Below are 14773 nucleotides of genomic sequence, written 5' to 3'. Positions count from 1 at the left end.
AGGACGGTGCCTTGTTTTCACCTGTAACCACAGGATCTTACGAAACATCACACATTATTCATTGCACTGTGTGTGTGCTCCGCCTGCTTTCAGAGCAGTCCTGCTCAATGCTTGTTAAATATGAAATAATAAATATATAAAAGGCTAAACAACATTGCTCATGATCTTTGGTGGCAATCCCTAGTACACCAGCCATCAGTTCAGGATTGAGAAGATCAGCACGTTGCGTTGCACCCCCCACTTGCAATTCATCCGATCTGCTGGGGCCCAGTCCATCAGCAGACTCGCTATTGGGTGACTAGGCAGGAAATAGCTGGCTGCACCAAAGCCTTCCTTAAGTGATGCCATGGGAAATAATTGATCTGTGGGACTCCTTGAAATATTGCATTATATCCACTACAGCATTGGTAACTGACCCTGTTCCTGGAGATCTACCGTCCTGTTGGTTACACTGCATATACACATCAGACTGTTACGTAGAATAGGTCTTTATCTTTTGCAAACTCACCAGGGAGGGGCAGTTTTGAACTGGCTGGAACCGCAGGGATCAGGGAGTAGGTGTCATTTTGACTGGGCTGAGATGAAAACGAAAGCAGCAGGGGAAATTCATTTAGAAACTGCATTTATATAATGTGCATGCTACATATGAAGTTACGCAAATCACAAGGGCTTACACAAAGGAAAAACACAAATTATTCTAAACTGAACAAGCAGTAAATCTACAGTGCACTGGAGGTTGGAAAATCAAGGTTCCAGAAAGTAAAAATCCTCTTCAGTATTTAATTCCAGTATTCATATCACCTGGATTTGCTAATTAGCATAAGTCTTCGGCCAGTAGGCAGTGCTAATTAGCATAAGTCTTCGGCCAATAGACAGTGCTAATTAGCTTAAGTATTTGGCCAATAGGCAGTGCTAATTAGCATAAGTCTTTGGCCAATAGGCAGTGCTAATTAGCATAAGTCTTTGGCCAATAGGCAGTGCTAGCTAAATTAGCTAAATCAACTGGCTCTGAGTTCGTGGATGGAGGAAACGCATGGCAGGACTTCTACTTTCTGACCTCTGCATTTCCCACCTCTGCAATGTACAGTATATCGATGCCAGGTTTAGCCATGTTCACAAATTAACCTGTGACAGGAGTGAAAATAATAATTTGGCACATACAAAAGAACCAAGTTTATATTGTTCTTAGGTTAAATGTAACATATTAAGAGGTCTGGCTTTCTAACTGAACCTTGAGAATCTAGCAGGGGTGTGACTTAACAGATGTAGGTTTTCGCAGTCTTGTTTATATGAATCTTTATGATTTAACTTGAGACCTCTGATTGTCATTTTTTATTTTAGTCACCAACTCACCACAGGAGGTGATTTAAAAGTGAAGGGCACATTATTGATCTCTGTGTAGATCCCATCTGTGCCACCCTGGGTGGGGAGAAAGATTGTCATGCAGACAATGTGAACACATGCACAGACATTTTTCACTATAGAGGTTCTAAAACCCCCTGAGTATAAATATAAAGTCAAGGTTTGTGGTACAGTGGAACTTCCAGCTGCAAAACAACATTAAACTCACTTTTAATTTTGATACCAAATTAATTTTAATCATCTGGACCACATGTGATTCTTCTATAACCTTGAACAATGTGTCTGTAATGACCACCATGACCATGTAAGAAGTACCATGGCTGTAATATTTGACACTTACTGTGTTACTAGCACTCAATATATTTTCCATTTTCACTGATGCATCTGCAACACGAACACAGTACAGTACCTCAAAATGGGTAAAACAAGGCAGGGGTTCAACATGTGCTGTGTAAATGTAGAAAGTTACTGGCCCACAGGAACATTGTAAAAGACCACAGAACTTCCTGTACACACTATGTGTGCTGGATTTGAAATAAAGCACAGCACAGAGCCAGAACAGCAAAAATGGTCACTGTCCCACTACTTCTGTATTAACTATGTATTGTGGCCGACCTGAATGGGGTGCAAGTGTTGGTCTCTCGCCGGTGCGCTTGAATTAAAATGTTAAACGGCCTTAAGGCGCTGCTTTGCTGCTGCAGTGCTTTTGCGGTACTGCGTCATTTGCGGACGGTGCCTTGTTTTCATCTGTAACCACAGGATCTTACAAAACATCACACATTATTCATTGCATTGCGTGTGTGCTCCGCCTGCTTTCAGAGCAGTAGTGCTCAATGCTTGTTAAATATGAAATAATAAACATATAAAAGGCTAAACAACATTGCTCATGATCTTTGATGGCAATCCCTAGTACACCAGCCATCAGTTCAGGATTGAGAAGATCAGCACGCTGCGTTGCACCCCCCACTTGCAATTCATCCGATCTGCTGGGGCCCAGTCCATCAGCAGACTCGCTATTAGGTGACTAGACAGGAAATAGCTGGCTGCACCAAAGCCTTCCTTAAGTGATGCCATGGGAAATAATTGATCTGTGGGACTCCTTGAAATATTGCATTATATCCACTACAGCAGTGGTAACTGACCCTGTTCCTGGAGATCTACCATCCTATTGGTTACACTGCATATACACATCAGACTGTTACGTAGAATAGGTCTTTATCTTTCGCAAACTCACCAGGGAGGGGCAGTTTTGAACTGGCTGGAACCACAGGGATCAGGGAGTAGGTGTCATTTTGACTGGGCTGAGATGAAAACGAAAGCAGCAGGGGAATTGCATTTAGAAACTGCATTTATATAATGTGCATGCTACATATGAAGTTACGCAAATCACAAGGGCTTACACAAAGGAAAAACACAAATTATTCTAAACTCAACAAGCAGTAAATCTACAGTGTACCAGAGGCTGGAAAATCAAGGTTCCAGAAAGTAAAAATCCTCTTCAGTATTTAATTCCAGTATTCATATCACCTGGATTTGCTAATTAGCATAAGCCTTTGGCCAGTAGGCAGTGCTAATTAGCATAAGTCTTCGGCCAATAGACAGTGCTAATTAGCTTAAGTATTTGGCCAATAGGCAGTGCTAATTATCATAAGTCTTTGGCCAATAGGCAGTGCTAGCTAAATTAGCTAAATCAACTGGCTGAGTTCATGGAGGGAGGAAACGCATGGCAGAACTTCTACTTTCTGGCCTCTGCATTTCCCACCTCTGGAGTATATCGATGCCAGGTTTAGCCATGTTCACAAATTAACCTGTGACAGGAGTGAAAATAATAATTTGGCACGTACAAAAGAACCAAGTTTATATTGTTCTTAGGTTAAATGTAACATATTAAGAGGTCTGCTTTCTAACTGAACCTTGAGAATCTAGCAGGGGTGTGACTTAACAGATGTAGGTTTTCGCAGTCTTGTTTATATGAATCTTTATGATTTAACTTGAGACCTCTGATTGTCATTTTTTATTTTAGTCACCAACTCACCACAGGAGGTGATTTAAAAGTGAAGGGCACATTATTGATCTCTGTGTAGATCCCATCTGTGCCACCCTGGGTGGGGAGAAAGATTGTCATGCAGACAATGTGAACACATGCACAGACATAACAGACCTAACAGACCTAACAGTTGGAGGACGGAGTGTGGCACAGTGGGTAAGGAACTGCGCTTGTAACTGAAAGGTCGTAGGTTCGATTCCCGGGTAAGGACACTGCCGTTGTACCCTTGAGCAAGGTACTTAACCTGCATTGCTTCAGTATATATCCAGCTGTATAAATGGATACAATGTGAAAGTGCTATGTAAAAAAAGTTGTGTAAGTCGCTCTGGATAAGAGTGTCTGCTAAATGCCTGTAATGTAATGTAATGTATGTTTTCGCAGTCTTGTTTATATGAATCTTTATGATTTAACTTGAGACCTCTGATTGTCATTTTTTATTTTAGTCACCAACTCACCACAGGAGGTGATTTAAAAGTGGAGGGCACATTATTGATCTCTGTGTAGATCCCATCTGTGCCACCCTGGGTGGGGAGAAAGATTGTCATGCAGACAATGTGAACACATGCACAGACATTTTTCACCATAGAGGTTCTAAAACCCCCTGAGTATAAAGATAAAGTCAAAGTTTGTGGTACAGTGGAACTTCCAGCTGCAAAACAACATTAAACTCACTTTTAATTTTGATAACAAATTAATTTTAATCATCTGGACCACATGTGATTCTTTTATATCCTTGAACAATGTGTCTGTAATGACCACCATGACCATGTAAGAAGTACCACGGCTGTAATATTTGACACTTACTGTGTTACTAGCACTCAATATATTTTCCATTTCCACTGATGCATCTGCAACACGAACACAGTACAGTACCTCAAAATGGGTAAAACAAGGCAGGGGTTCAACATGTGCTGTATATATATAGAACGTTACTGGCCCACAGGAACATCGTAAAAGACCACAGAACTTCCTGTACTATTTATTTGAGGGCTATAATGTTGTGGCTGCTTGTGAAAATGTGTTACCGTAGTGATCACATGTCAATACTCACACAAACTGCTATTTATGTGTTCAGTTGGTCTGTTGAGAAACAGATTATAGATGTAAAGCAAGTTTTCATTTGATAAGTATCACAAAGCCCTTCAGACCAAACAGCAATCAATGAAGGCGAGCATGGTATACAGAAGGTATATTAGTAAATGTGAAAGAATAGTGAAGAATAACAGAGAACACAGATATAAGAAACTCACCTTTTCGATTTCTGTTTCTCTAAGAAATAAAATAAACATGACTTACAATTGCATGCAGTACAATGTCAGGTATTGTCATTGAATCACACATTTACTACAAATGTTTTTTTTTTTTTTTTGCTTAAGACACAGCACATTCCAATATCTCTCATCCTCTTTTGCCCCTCCTTCACTTAAATGATACAACTATTATACTTCGCAGTATATCTGATTTCTATACAGTACATTGCAATTGTTTGGCAGACGCTATTATCCAGAGTGATGTATTTATTTCCCACAATTAAATTAGAAATGAGAAAATTCCCACAAAAAATTAGAAGCACTTACTGTATCTCTTGCATAGACAGACAGCGGTCATTCCCAGCACAGCCACAGCCACTGCAGATCCAATTCCCACTGGCAAAATGCCATCTGTAGTAAAACATCAGGAGGTAAGGCAGAATAGGCTAACCTCAGAGTAACCAGCAGAATCCAGATCAGGTTTTAATTCCTCAACGTTAGCATGTTTTTGTTTTTTTAAATAGTCTTTATAGCAAAAAACGGCTTAGTCCCTGCTTTTGGATTTCAGCCATTGGTAAAGGGCTGAGGGCAAAACCATAGTGCAAACTACAGGGGGGGGATTTCATGGATGAAACCATGCTGCCAACATGATGTCAGGTTGGAGCATGAGCAACCTGATGCCTAAACTATTACAACAGCATTTTTTACATAATCAAACAGTATGTGTTGATTTTTCTGTGGGTGAGAGTACTTTAAATCGGTAAATTGATTGATTGATTGATTACGAGCATTTGCAAAGTCTCTAGTGGAAGAGGCTTCAGGTGTTGTAAATCTGTTCACAGTTCTTCAGCATCAGTAATGACCATTTACCATGATCACTAATGTGGGCACTCTAATGCTCCTAGCTCATCTTACAAAGCCTGAGCTAGCCAAATAGGCACGGCAGTTCTGCGGGCAATTCCTTACGCGATTCTGTGGGTGGTACTGTGGGTGGTACTGTGGGCTGTTCTATGGGTGGTTCTGTGGGCGGTTCTGCAGTCTGCTGAGCAGAGGTCTGTGGAGGTTGTGACGTTACTTTCCCACCTGCAGAGAAACGAAATGTGTTTATATAGTTTAAATGAAATGAAGTGGACTACACTGTTGAATCTGTTGCTCTCTCTACTACAGTGCATGAATGGTCTTTGGAAGCTATGAACTTGTAGTTCTAAGTCGTGTTCAAATAAAGTCAACACAAAATTGCAAATTACAGTTTCTTGAGACTCTTGGTTTCAGATCACATGCAACACAAACCGCATTTAGGTCTGCTGCAATATATAGTTAATGCAGAATTATTGCAACTGTGATGCATTTTTTGTTGTTTTGGCTCTGTGCTCTTGCGCAGTGTGCTCTGGCATATTTCACACCTGGAACAACTCTAGACCTTTAGGTTCTTGTGCAAGATCTAATGATGCAACAACAGATGGACAAGAAATGTAATTGTCCAATTACCCCACTAAAATGGGGGGACTATGCATGAAAAATGCAAAATATGCAAATATCCTTAAATAAAAGTTGGCAGTCTGCACTTTAACCTCACATTTATTGTTTAATTTCAAATCCAATGTGCTGGAGTACAGAGCCAGAACAACAAAAATTATGTCACTCTCCAAATACTTATGGACTGCACTGTATATCGCTTGTTTAACAAATTACTCGTTATGCTTAAGAATATAGATAAATAATATAAGTAATGGTGCAAATAGTTCAAACATCAGATCAAATGACTAACACAAAATAAATAAAGTCTGAAAGGAAACAAAGAAATCAGCGAAGGAAACCAATACACAAAAGCAGCACCCACTGGAATGGTGAGATGTTCTGGAGGCAGCCGTCACGGTAGACCTTGCAGCTGAGGCTGGGGACACAGAATCATGAAGCAATAAATTCAATAAGAAACCTGTGATGAGGGATTATGTACATAAAATTCATACAGTTACACTCAGGGTTCGAGTTATGTGGGAGCCAGTAGGAGCTGAGCTCCCCTAAGGCGGGGTCTGAGCTCCCATGAAAGCAGTAAAATCATACATCTGTGGGGGTCGCTAATACATTAACAACAAACATTATTTTAATCACAAATAATGCATTTTTCAATGTAACGAGTATTATTTACGTTAAAGAAATAAATAGGCTAAAAGAAACATGTTTTCCAAAAGAACTAAACACACCATATTCTCTCGTGAATGACAGTATGGCTGCACTTCACCACCAAGCCACCATGGTGCACAGTAGAATATTGCGCAACCTATGCCGGTTCCTGTTGAGAGCACGCAAGCTGCAAACATTCGGACCCATTTGGAAGAAGAAGCCACTATATGCATCAGCCAACATTAGGTAGTAGTATAGACTAGCTACCATGCCGCCGAAAAAAAGGCCACTGCTGACGACGGGGTCTACAAGTCTGGCTAGTTTTGGTTTTTTCACAAAGAAACAAAAGACAGCTTTAGACAACTGGAATTCACCTGCTAGCATGACGGCTAGCACTAGCTTTGCTGCTACGGAGGATGCTAGCTCTGCTACCAGACCTGATGCTGCTGAATGTGGACCCACCACCACAGACTTGGACACACATTGACCTGCTAGTGTTACAGCTCTACAATTTATTCATTATTCATTTCTCTCTCTCTCTCTCTCTCTCCTCAGATTATAACTCGAACCCTGGTTACAGTAGTCTGCATTTTCAGCTTACTCATAAAATATTATACACACTTTTAATATGTAAATTGCATCTAGCCTAAGAGAAGGATAAAAAGTCACTTTGCTTAAAATGTTCTCTTCATTTCCCTCTGCCTACCATAGAGTACAAACAATGCATGCGGTTTATAAAGTTTGGCCTAAATTGTGTAAAAGGCAATTATCTGACAGAGACAGAGAAAATCAGATCTTGAGGACTCTGCAGTTTGTGTGGTGATGTGGCAACAACGCGCACATGGTCATTTGGGTTTCGTCTGGAACAAACTTCCTTAAATCGTCCACGCAGAGTAAAAGTCACAGAGAGGAGTCCAATGGTAAGTTTAAAAGAAAATTAATTTTCAACAATAGTGAGGATACCCACTGGATTGGAGACTTGCTGTGGTGTTAAAAGTGGTTGTAGAATGTGCAGTCGAGGCTAGAAAGGCAAAAACATGAATTTATATAAAATACATATAAGATTATACTCATCTGTACAACAAACTGCAAGTTGTAATTCATTTGGGGCATAATCATAACTTAACTGAAAGACAGATTTAGAAATGAGTCAAAGTTTGATATCAACTCAAACTAACTAGTTTTTTCTTTAAAGCCTTTGTTTCCCATATCAGAACATAGCACAAGTATAAATACTTTTCTTAGTCATCACAGGAGGTGATGTGGGTGGCTTTTCTTTCTCTAAAGAAAGAAGGAAAGAGCAAAAGAAGACAAATGATTGTTACTGTCATTACAAGAATGGGATTTGTTGACTGACTTATCCTATCGAAACAATTTGATTAGTAAATCTTATGAAATCCCACAGGAACTTCGTATTAGTAAGCAATTTTGTGTTGGAAAGATATGTTTTGAAAATGAAGAATTAGAAGTAACAGCAGAAGCAGACGTGAGAAAAAAACTGTGGTAGTGGAGCATCAGGAACTTTTAACAATTCAAATTTATGTTGATGTCAGTTGGAATAAAATGTCACTAGCCCCTGAATATATAATGACAAATTGGCTCCAAATGCTTTCTTTCACGAAGTAAGTGATTTATTAGTCAACTTGACCTACACATATTACATATTGCTCTCTGTCTCAAGTTATATTGGAATGCTCTGCACTTGAAGTTGTACTTCAGTGAAGGCATCGTTTGTATTTAATTTCATGCTTTCCCTCTTTTTCTCTGCCCAGCTTGGAGTGCCTAATTACGCTCACGCTGCAATGCTCAGCACAACAACACTACATTTTGGAGAGTGCAGACTAACATGCTCTCTCCTCCATAACTGTGATGTCAGCTTACCTGCAGTTTGCAAGCCAGGCTCACACAGACATGGGTCAGAGGAAGACAAGTTGTGCAACCTGAGTGGCGGAATTGTCAGTACTAGATTGACAAATACTATCACTCAGGCTGCCAGAAACCCCCCCCCCCCCCATCCCTGGGTAATGCTAGACCCAGTTTTGCATCACCTTGTGTGGCTGCCAGCCACAGTCGGCACAGGGACAGTCCGGACTCAATTCCGGATAGAGGGACCCATCCAAAGACTGGGCAGTGCCTTAGCAGGTGCCACCAAGCTGCCCAATGATGAGTTAAGTTTGAGGGCGACCTAAAAAAAAACTAGTTACAACCCAAACTAACTACTCTAAGGATCTGTTTCCTAGTACACCTTATAAGTTCAGACCAACAGAGGTTTCAGTACTTTTTTTAGTCGTCACAGCAGGTGGTGAGGTTGTCTTCTTATCTACAGAGAAAGAAAAAAAGGCTTTATTGTTACTGTAATTACAGTAAGTGTGCACAGTGTGTGTATAGACAGCAACCTCATCTAGAAGTACTTGATTAGTGAACCTAAATTTTATTTGGAGCTTAAAAAAGAGAAATATCTGTAAGCCATAATACTATCTTTGACTGTGCTGGAAAATGATGTAATATTTTTAAAATGTTTTGGAAGTAATTGCATATTGGCTGGGGCTATTGGCTGAATGGCCAACAAAGCCATCATATAAACTCATAGATCAAGTTAAAGCTTTATTGGCAATTTGAAATAAGTGCATTAAAATTGTTTCTCACAAACGTTCATCAAAAAATGAACGTTATATGGTTCTTAGGTGGCTATGTATATTTCATGAGTATTACAGGATGTTTGCTTTTGTTTAGACTTAGGAACATAATTAATTTATTCACAATACCTCCGTATTCCCTGAGAATCACTCAGGGAGTTCGCTGACAATATTAGTTTCTTCCCCATTTTTTAAGGAACAAGGACTGCATTGCCCACAGTAAAACTCGGTTTGTGCTGGGAGGTCGGAGACTGTGTGGGGGTCACATGACTATCTGAACCGTGAGTGCAGAAAGTGCTGTAAGTCACACATTCCAGTGGAAAATGTTGGCTGGCCAAATGTAGTAACGTTTCTGCTGTGATATTGTGAAACCTCTCATACAGTAATTGTTTCCTGTCTGTGCAGATTAAAAGAAGTGGCTGCTGGTTACATGGTTTCAGAGGCTGTGCATGCTAGCCCTGAACCGACTTGCAGCGATGAAACTGGCCAACACATAAATACTTGTCCAAATTGAGAGAGCAAATACAGAAAACCTTTTTTTTCTTCTATATATGGAATAATAGTTTATTGTGATATTTTAATGCTGAAATCTTCTAATCCAAACCCATGTAAAATTCTTCAAGTAGAAAGCACATATATAAATGTATGTACCTGCTTCAGAAAAGGTTGAAACATTGCATAAAAGGAGGCAAATAATGACTCATGACACACAGACCAGTTCTTTTAACCTTACGGCTGTATTTTCTTAACTGTAAGTACAGAGAATTACTCACCTATTTTTATTTTGTCACTGCGTGGGGAAGGAGAGCGGAGGTATGTGGGAACAGAGTAATCACAGCTCACTTCTGTATTCCCCACAGACTGCAGACCCTGCTTCAGGTCATCCAGTTTCACTACAAAGTTACAGACTTTATATGTATGTGTGGTCCGTGTGCTTCTGAATGGCTCCGAAGAGTCTCCAATGTACAGTTTACATCTGATGCTAGTGCCAGATGGGAGGTGTTCCAGCTTTGTCTGACAGGCCAACTCCACCTCCCCACGACTGTTCTTTACAGAAATCTCTGGTTTCTTTAGGTCTATGAAAAGAGAACGCACACGTCACAGAGCAGAAATACTAAACTGCATAAAATCCTAAAAGGTGTGTTAATATCAGGCCTTAACAAATAATATTTACAGTATTAAGAGAGCAGTGTCTCCCTGCCTAAAGTGGTATACATATATCAACAAGTAAAATATTTCTTTTATTACCATTTCATTACACATACTATGTATTTATACTATTTCAAAACTTTTGTGTATAGTTACAAATTGTTTCTGTTAGATGTTTTCTTACTGACATACAAAGAACCAACAGAAATGCGGGAAGCCTCTTTAAAAACTTTGAAATGTGAGTGCAGAAACTGCTGTAAGTAACACATTCCAGTGGAAAATGTTGGCTGGACACGTGTAGTAACGTTTCTGCTGTGATATTGTTAAACCTCTCATACAGTAATTGTGTCCTGTCTGTGCGGATTAAAAGAAGTGGCTGCTGGTTACATGGTTTCAGAGGCTGTGCATGCTAGCCCTGAACCGACTTGCAGCAATGAAACTGGCCTACAAATAAATACCCGTCCAAATTGGGAGAGCAAATACAGAAAACCTTTTTTTTCCTATTCTGTATATGGAATAATAGTTTGTGATATTGTAATGCTGAAATCTTCTAATCCAAACCCATGTAAAATTTGTCAAGTAGAAAGCACATATATAAAAGTATGTACCTGCTTTAGAAAAGGTTGATGGCTCTGGAGAGAGTCCTGATAAAACAGATTGTTAGAGTGAGCTTTGCATTTTGAAACATTGCATAAAAGGAGGCAAATAATGACTTACAAACTTCTCATGACACACAGACCAGTTCTTTTAACCTTATGGCTGTATTTTACTAACTGTAAGTACAGAGATTTACTCACCTTCTATTTTTCTTTTGTCACTGCGTGGGGAAGGAGAGCGGGGGTATGTGGGGACAGAGTAATCACAGCTCACTTCTGTAGCCCCCACAGACTGCAGACCGTGCTTCAGGGCATCCCGTTTCACAATAAAGATACAGACTTTATCTTTATTTTTGGTCCATGTGCTTCTGAATGGCTGAGATGAGTCTCCAATGTACAGGTTACAGGTGACATTAGTGCCAGATGGGAGGTGTTCCAGCTTTGTCTGACAGGCGAACTCCACCTCCCCACCACTGCCACTGTTCTGCACAGAAATCTCTGGTTTCTTTAGGTCTATGAAAAGAGAACACACACGTCACAGAGCAGAAATACTAAACTGCATAAAATCCTAAAAGGTGTGTTAATATCAGGCCTTAACAAATAATATTTACAGTATCAAGAGAGCAGTCTCTCCCTGCCTAAAGTGGTATACATATATCAACAAGTAAAATATTACTTTTATTACCATTTCATTACACATATACTATGTATTTATACTATTTTAAAACTTTAGTGTATAGTTACAAATTGTTTCTGTTAGATGTTTTCTTACTGATATACAAAGAACCAACAGAAATGCGGGAAGCCTCTTCAAAAACTTGAGCCCATGCACACAGAATCTTTTGCCACAGAAATCCAGTCAAAGTTAAAGTTTAACAAGCCACAATTCCCTGTCTTTGCAATATGTATAATGTCAAAACAATCAAACATCAAAATACATGCTGCATTTGCATAATTATAGTGCTCCACACTTTCTCTACCTTTTACCACAAAAACAGATTTAAATCAAATTGTTATCTGTCATTGAACACATTACTGTTATGTAAAGTTAATGTATTAATACTAACTATAGTACATACTAAAACTCAAACAATAGCTATAATTTAAAGATGATAAATACTGTTATCTGTCATTCAACAAGTTATTGCATTTCCACATGTAATGTTTTCTATTAATGTCAATGTCTGAAGTAGAAAGAGGCCCAGTCAGGCTTTTTGTGAAATCATGAATGGTCTTTGAATGTGATGAACCCTTAGCTCTAAGTCCTGTGGATGAAAAGTTTGTACAAAAAATTTCCTGAGACCCTATCAGTGGTTTCAGACCGCATGCAACAGTTTCCTGAGAAATACCCATTTGAGTCTGCTGCAAGGTACCGTACATACACACCAAAATTAAAATACAATAGAATGAGAATATGTATTGTAGTGTACCATTGCTAATTGTAAATTTGAGAGGATGATAACAATAAAACATTCTTATTTCTCCTTCTTCTGTCTTACAGTATTCTCTGTCTGTCTATCTCCAGCCATTCAAAATCAGAACAGCTATACAGTACATGTTTCAGTTAAATGTTAAAGACAGGATTGACTACAAAAAAGCTAAAATATAGTAAATATTAAAAAATATTAAAAATAAATTCAATAAATTAAAATATCCTCATGAGATAATATATGCTTTTTGTGATTAAGACCAGCGACTCATATTCCCTCCCAGAAATGAATTGCCGGGTCATAGGAGGATATGTCATATATCTGCCTACGATCTTAAATGGACCAGCATATATTTAATGATTTAGCTTTGCACACAGATCATAGTAACATAAAGCACCAAAGAATCCCTTTGCTTGACCTAATAACTTGGACAACATATACAACATATTGAACCATCTGGCTAATTTGGTTGCTATTTGTGGCTTTTATACTGACCTTCAGCATCGGCGTTCAGTATGAAATCTGGCAAACATAAGGCAAATGAAACAAATTAAAGTTTGGTCAAAACTGTCCTCCAGATATTTATTGTTAACTTTCTCTGACATTCCATGATCAGCCTGAAATGTGAACATTTGTAAAAATCTACATAAAGAAATGTGATTAGTTTAGATGAAAAAGAAAAGAAACTGGAAATAAACACATTGTCACAAAGACACAAAAAGAACTGCTGCAGATCTGTCACTGCTGGCCACTGTGACAGACAGAGAACGCAGGAAGAGAAAGAGGAACAAGAAAAGAGAGAAATAATTGTTTCACTCACAGTCCAGCTGGATGGCAAAGGTCAGCAGCAGAGTGGTGTAGAACTGGGACCGCATTTCAAAGAGGAGGAACACAACAGTGAGCAAAAAGAAAGAAAAGCAGATACTTGTCTCAGACCGATCGGGTGAATACGGAAGTACATTTTGTGGTGGGACAAGAAACCACAGCCAGTTGCAGGCCATTTATGTACCTTTTAGGTGTGGGAACTAGGCTTGTAACTCAAAAGGTTGTGCGTTTGAATCCCAGCTGGGGCTCTGCCATTTTACCCTATAGGGAAGTACTGAGCCTAAATTGGTTCAGTAATATATCCAGCAATATATATGGATTGTATGTAGTAATGTGATCTAGGAAAGTCACTCTGGATAAGAGCATCTGCTGAATTGTAATTGCAAGTAAACCCTCAAATGGCGGCAAAAAAACTCCTCAATGAGAAAAAATCTCGAGAGGAACCCTGCTATTGAGGGGGAGCACATCCTCCACTGGCCAGCCTGGTATAAAGACAGCAAATAACACGGAGTGAAAAAAAACCCCCAAAACACAGGAACTTAAAAGGAAAGTTTAAACAAAGACATTTAACACACACACACACACACACACACACACACACACACGAAAATCCAAAAATATCTAGACACAGACACAGACAGGCAGCAACAAAGATGATAGAATAATTAAAACCAATAATACAATGAACACATGGAGCGAGAACGAACTGAAACACAAAACTTGTTGTGAATTCTTCACGTTACAGAGACTGTGCGGCTTATATATCGTGGATAGTTATCGGCTTCACCAATTACGTACGGCAATTACGTATGTTACGCATTATTAACCTCAGAGACATTCGCGAAGGATTTTCGTGCCTTCCTTTTATTACGGCGGTTGCCTGTACAGAAGTCAGAGATGTTGTAAGTTTTGGACTCTATATATAGCTATTATTGCGGCAGATTAAGCTCTTCTTGAGTTGTTTTTCAGTTCGTAATAATGAGTACTGAATGTTAAGTACACTTACCTGTGGCTAATTTGGTTAAGATGGACGTTATTACTCAATTTAGAGTGAAGCTGCTATTAGTATTTGGATAGTTAGTTAACTTCCTATTGTACATGTCCATGCATGTTTGTAGCGAATGTGTGGTACGATTTTTGGAGCTAAACATTATATTTAAAGGAAGTATAACTGCTTCTGTTTTTATCATAGAATTGAAGAGGATGCTTATTTCATTTACACAGCATGAGAATTGTACATTTTATTTCAGTAATTAATAATTAGTGATTAACAGCTTATTCTTTGATGAGCGATAAGATATTTAAGAGCTGTGATACTCGTGTATCATTTCTTTGTGTTTTATTTCTGAAACTA

The 14773-nt window shown here is 39.0% G+C and overlaps 1 protein-coding gene across 1 annotated transcript in view; it reads right to left on the bottom strand.

Moving 5' to 3' along the window:
- The window catches only part of LOC118230221, a 249467-nt gene that overhangs the window by 160561 nt on the left and 74133 nt on the right, over positions 1 to 14773 (bottom strand). Inside the window, exons 9-10 of the mRNA XM_035423076.1 lie at positions 11366 to 11677; positions 11177 to 11212 (exon numbers count right to left, since the gene is read on the bottom strand). Coding sequence (XP_035278967.1) covers positions 11177 to 11212; positions 11366 to 11677 — 348 coding nt within the window. The remainder of the gene's footprint in view (positions 1 to 11176; positions 11213 to 11365; positions 11678 to 14773) is intronic.

Source organism: Anguilla anguilla, chromosome 1 (assembly GCF_013347855.1).
Source record: "Anguilla anguilla isolate fAngAng1 chromosome 1, fAngAng1.pri, whole genome shotgun sequence".
In the NCBI taxonomy this organism is placed as follows: Eukaryota; Metazoa; Chordata; class Actinopteri; order Anguilliformes; family Anguillidae; genus Anguilla; species Anguilla anguilla.
This window is presented reverse-complemented; position numbering and strand designations above follow the sequence as displayed.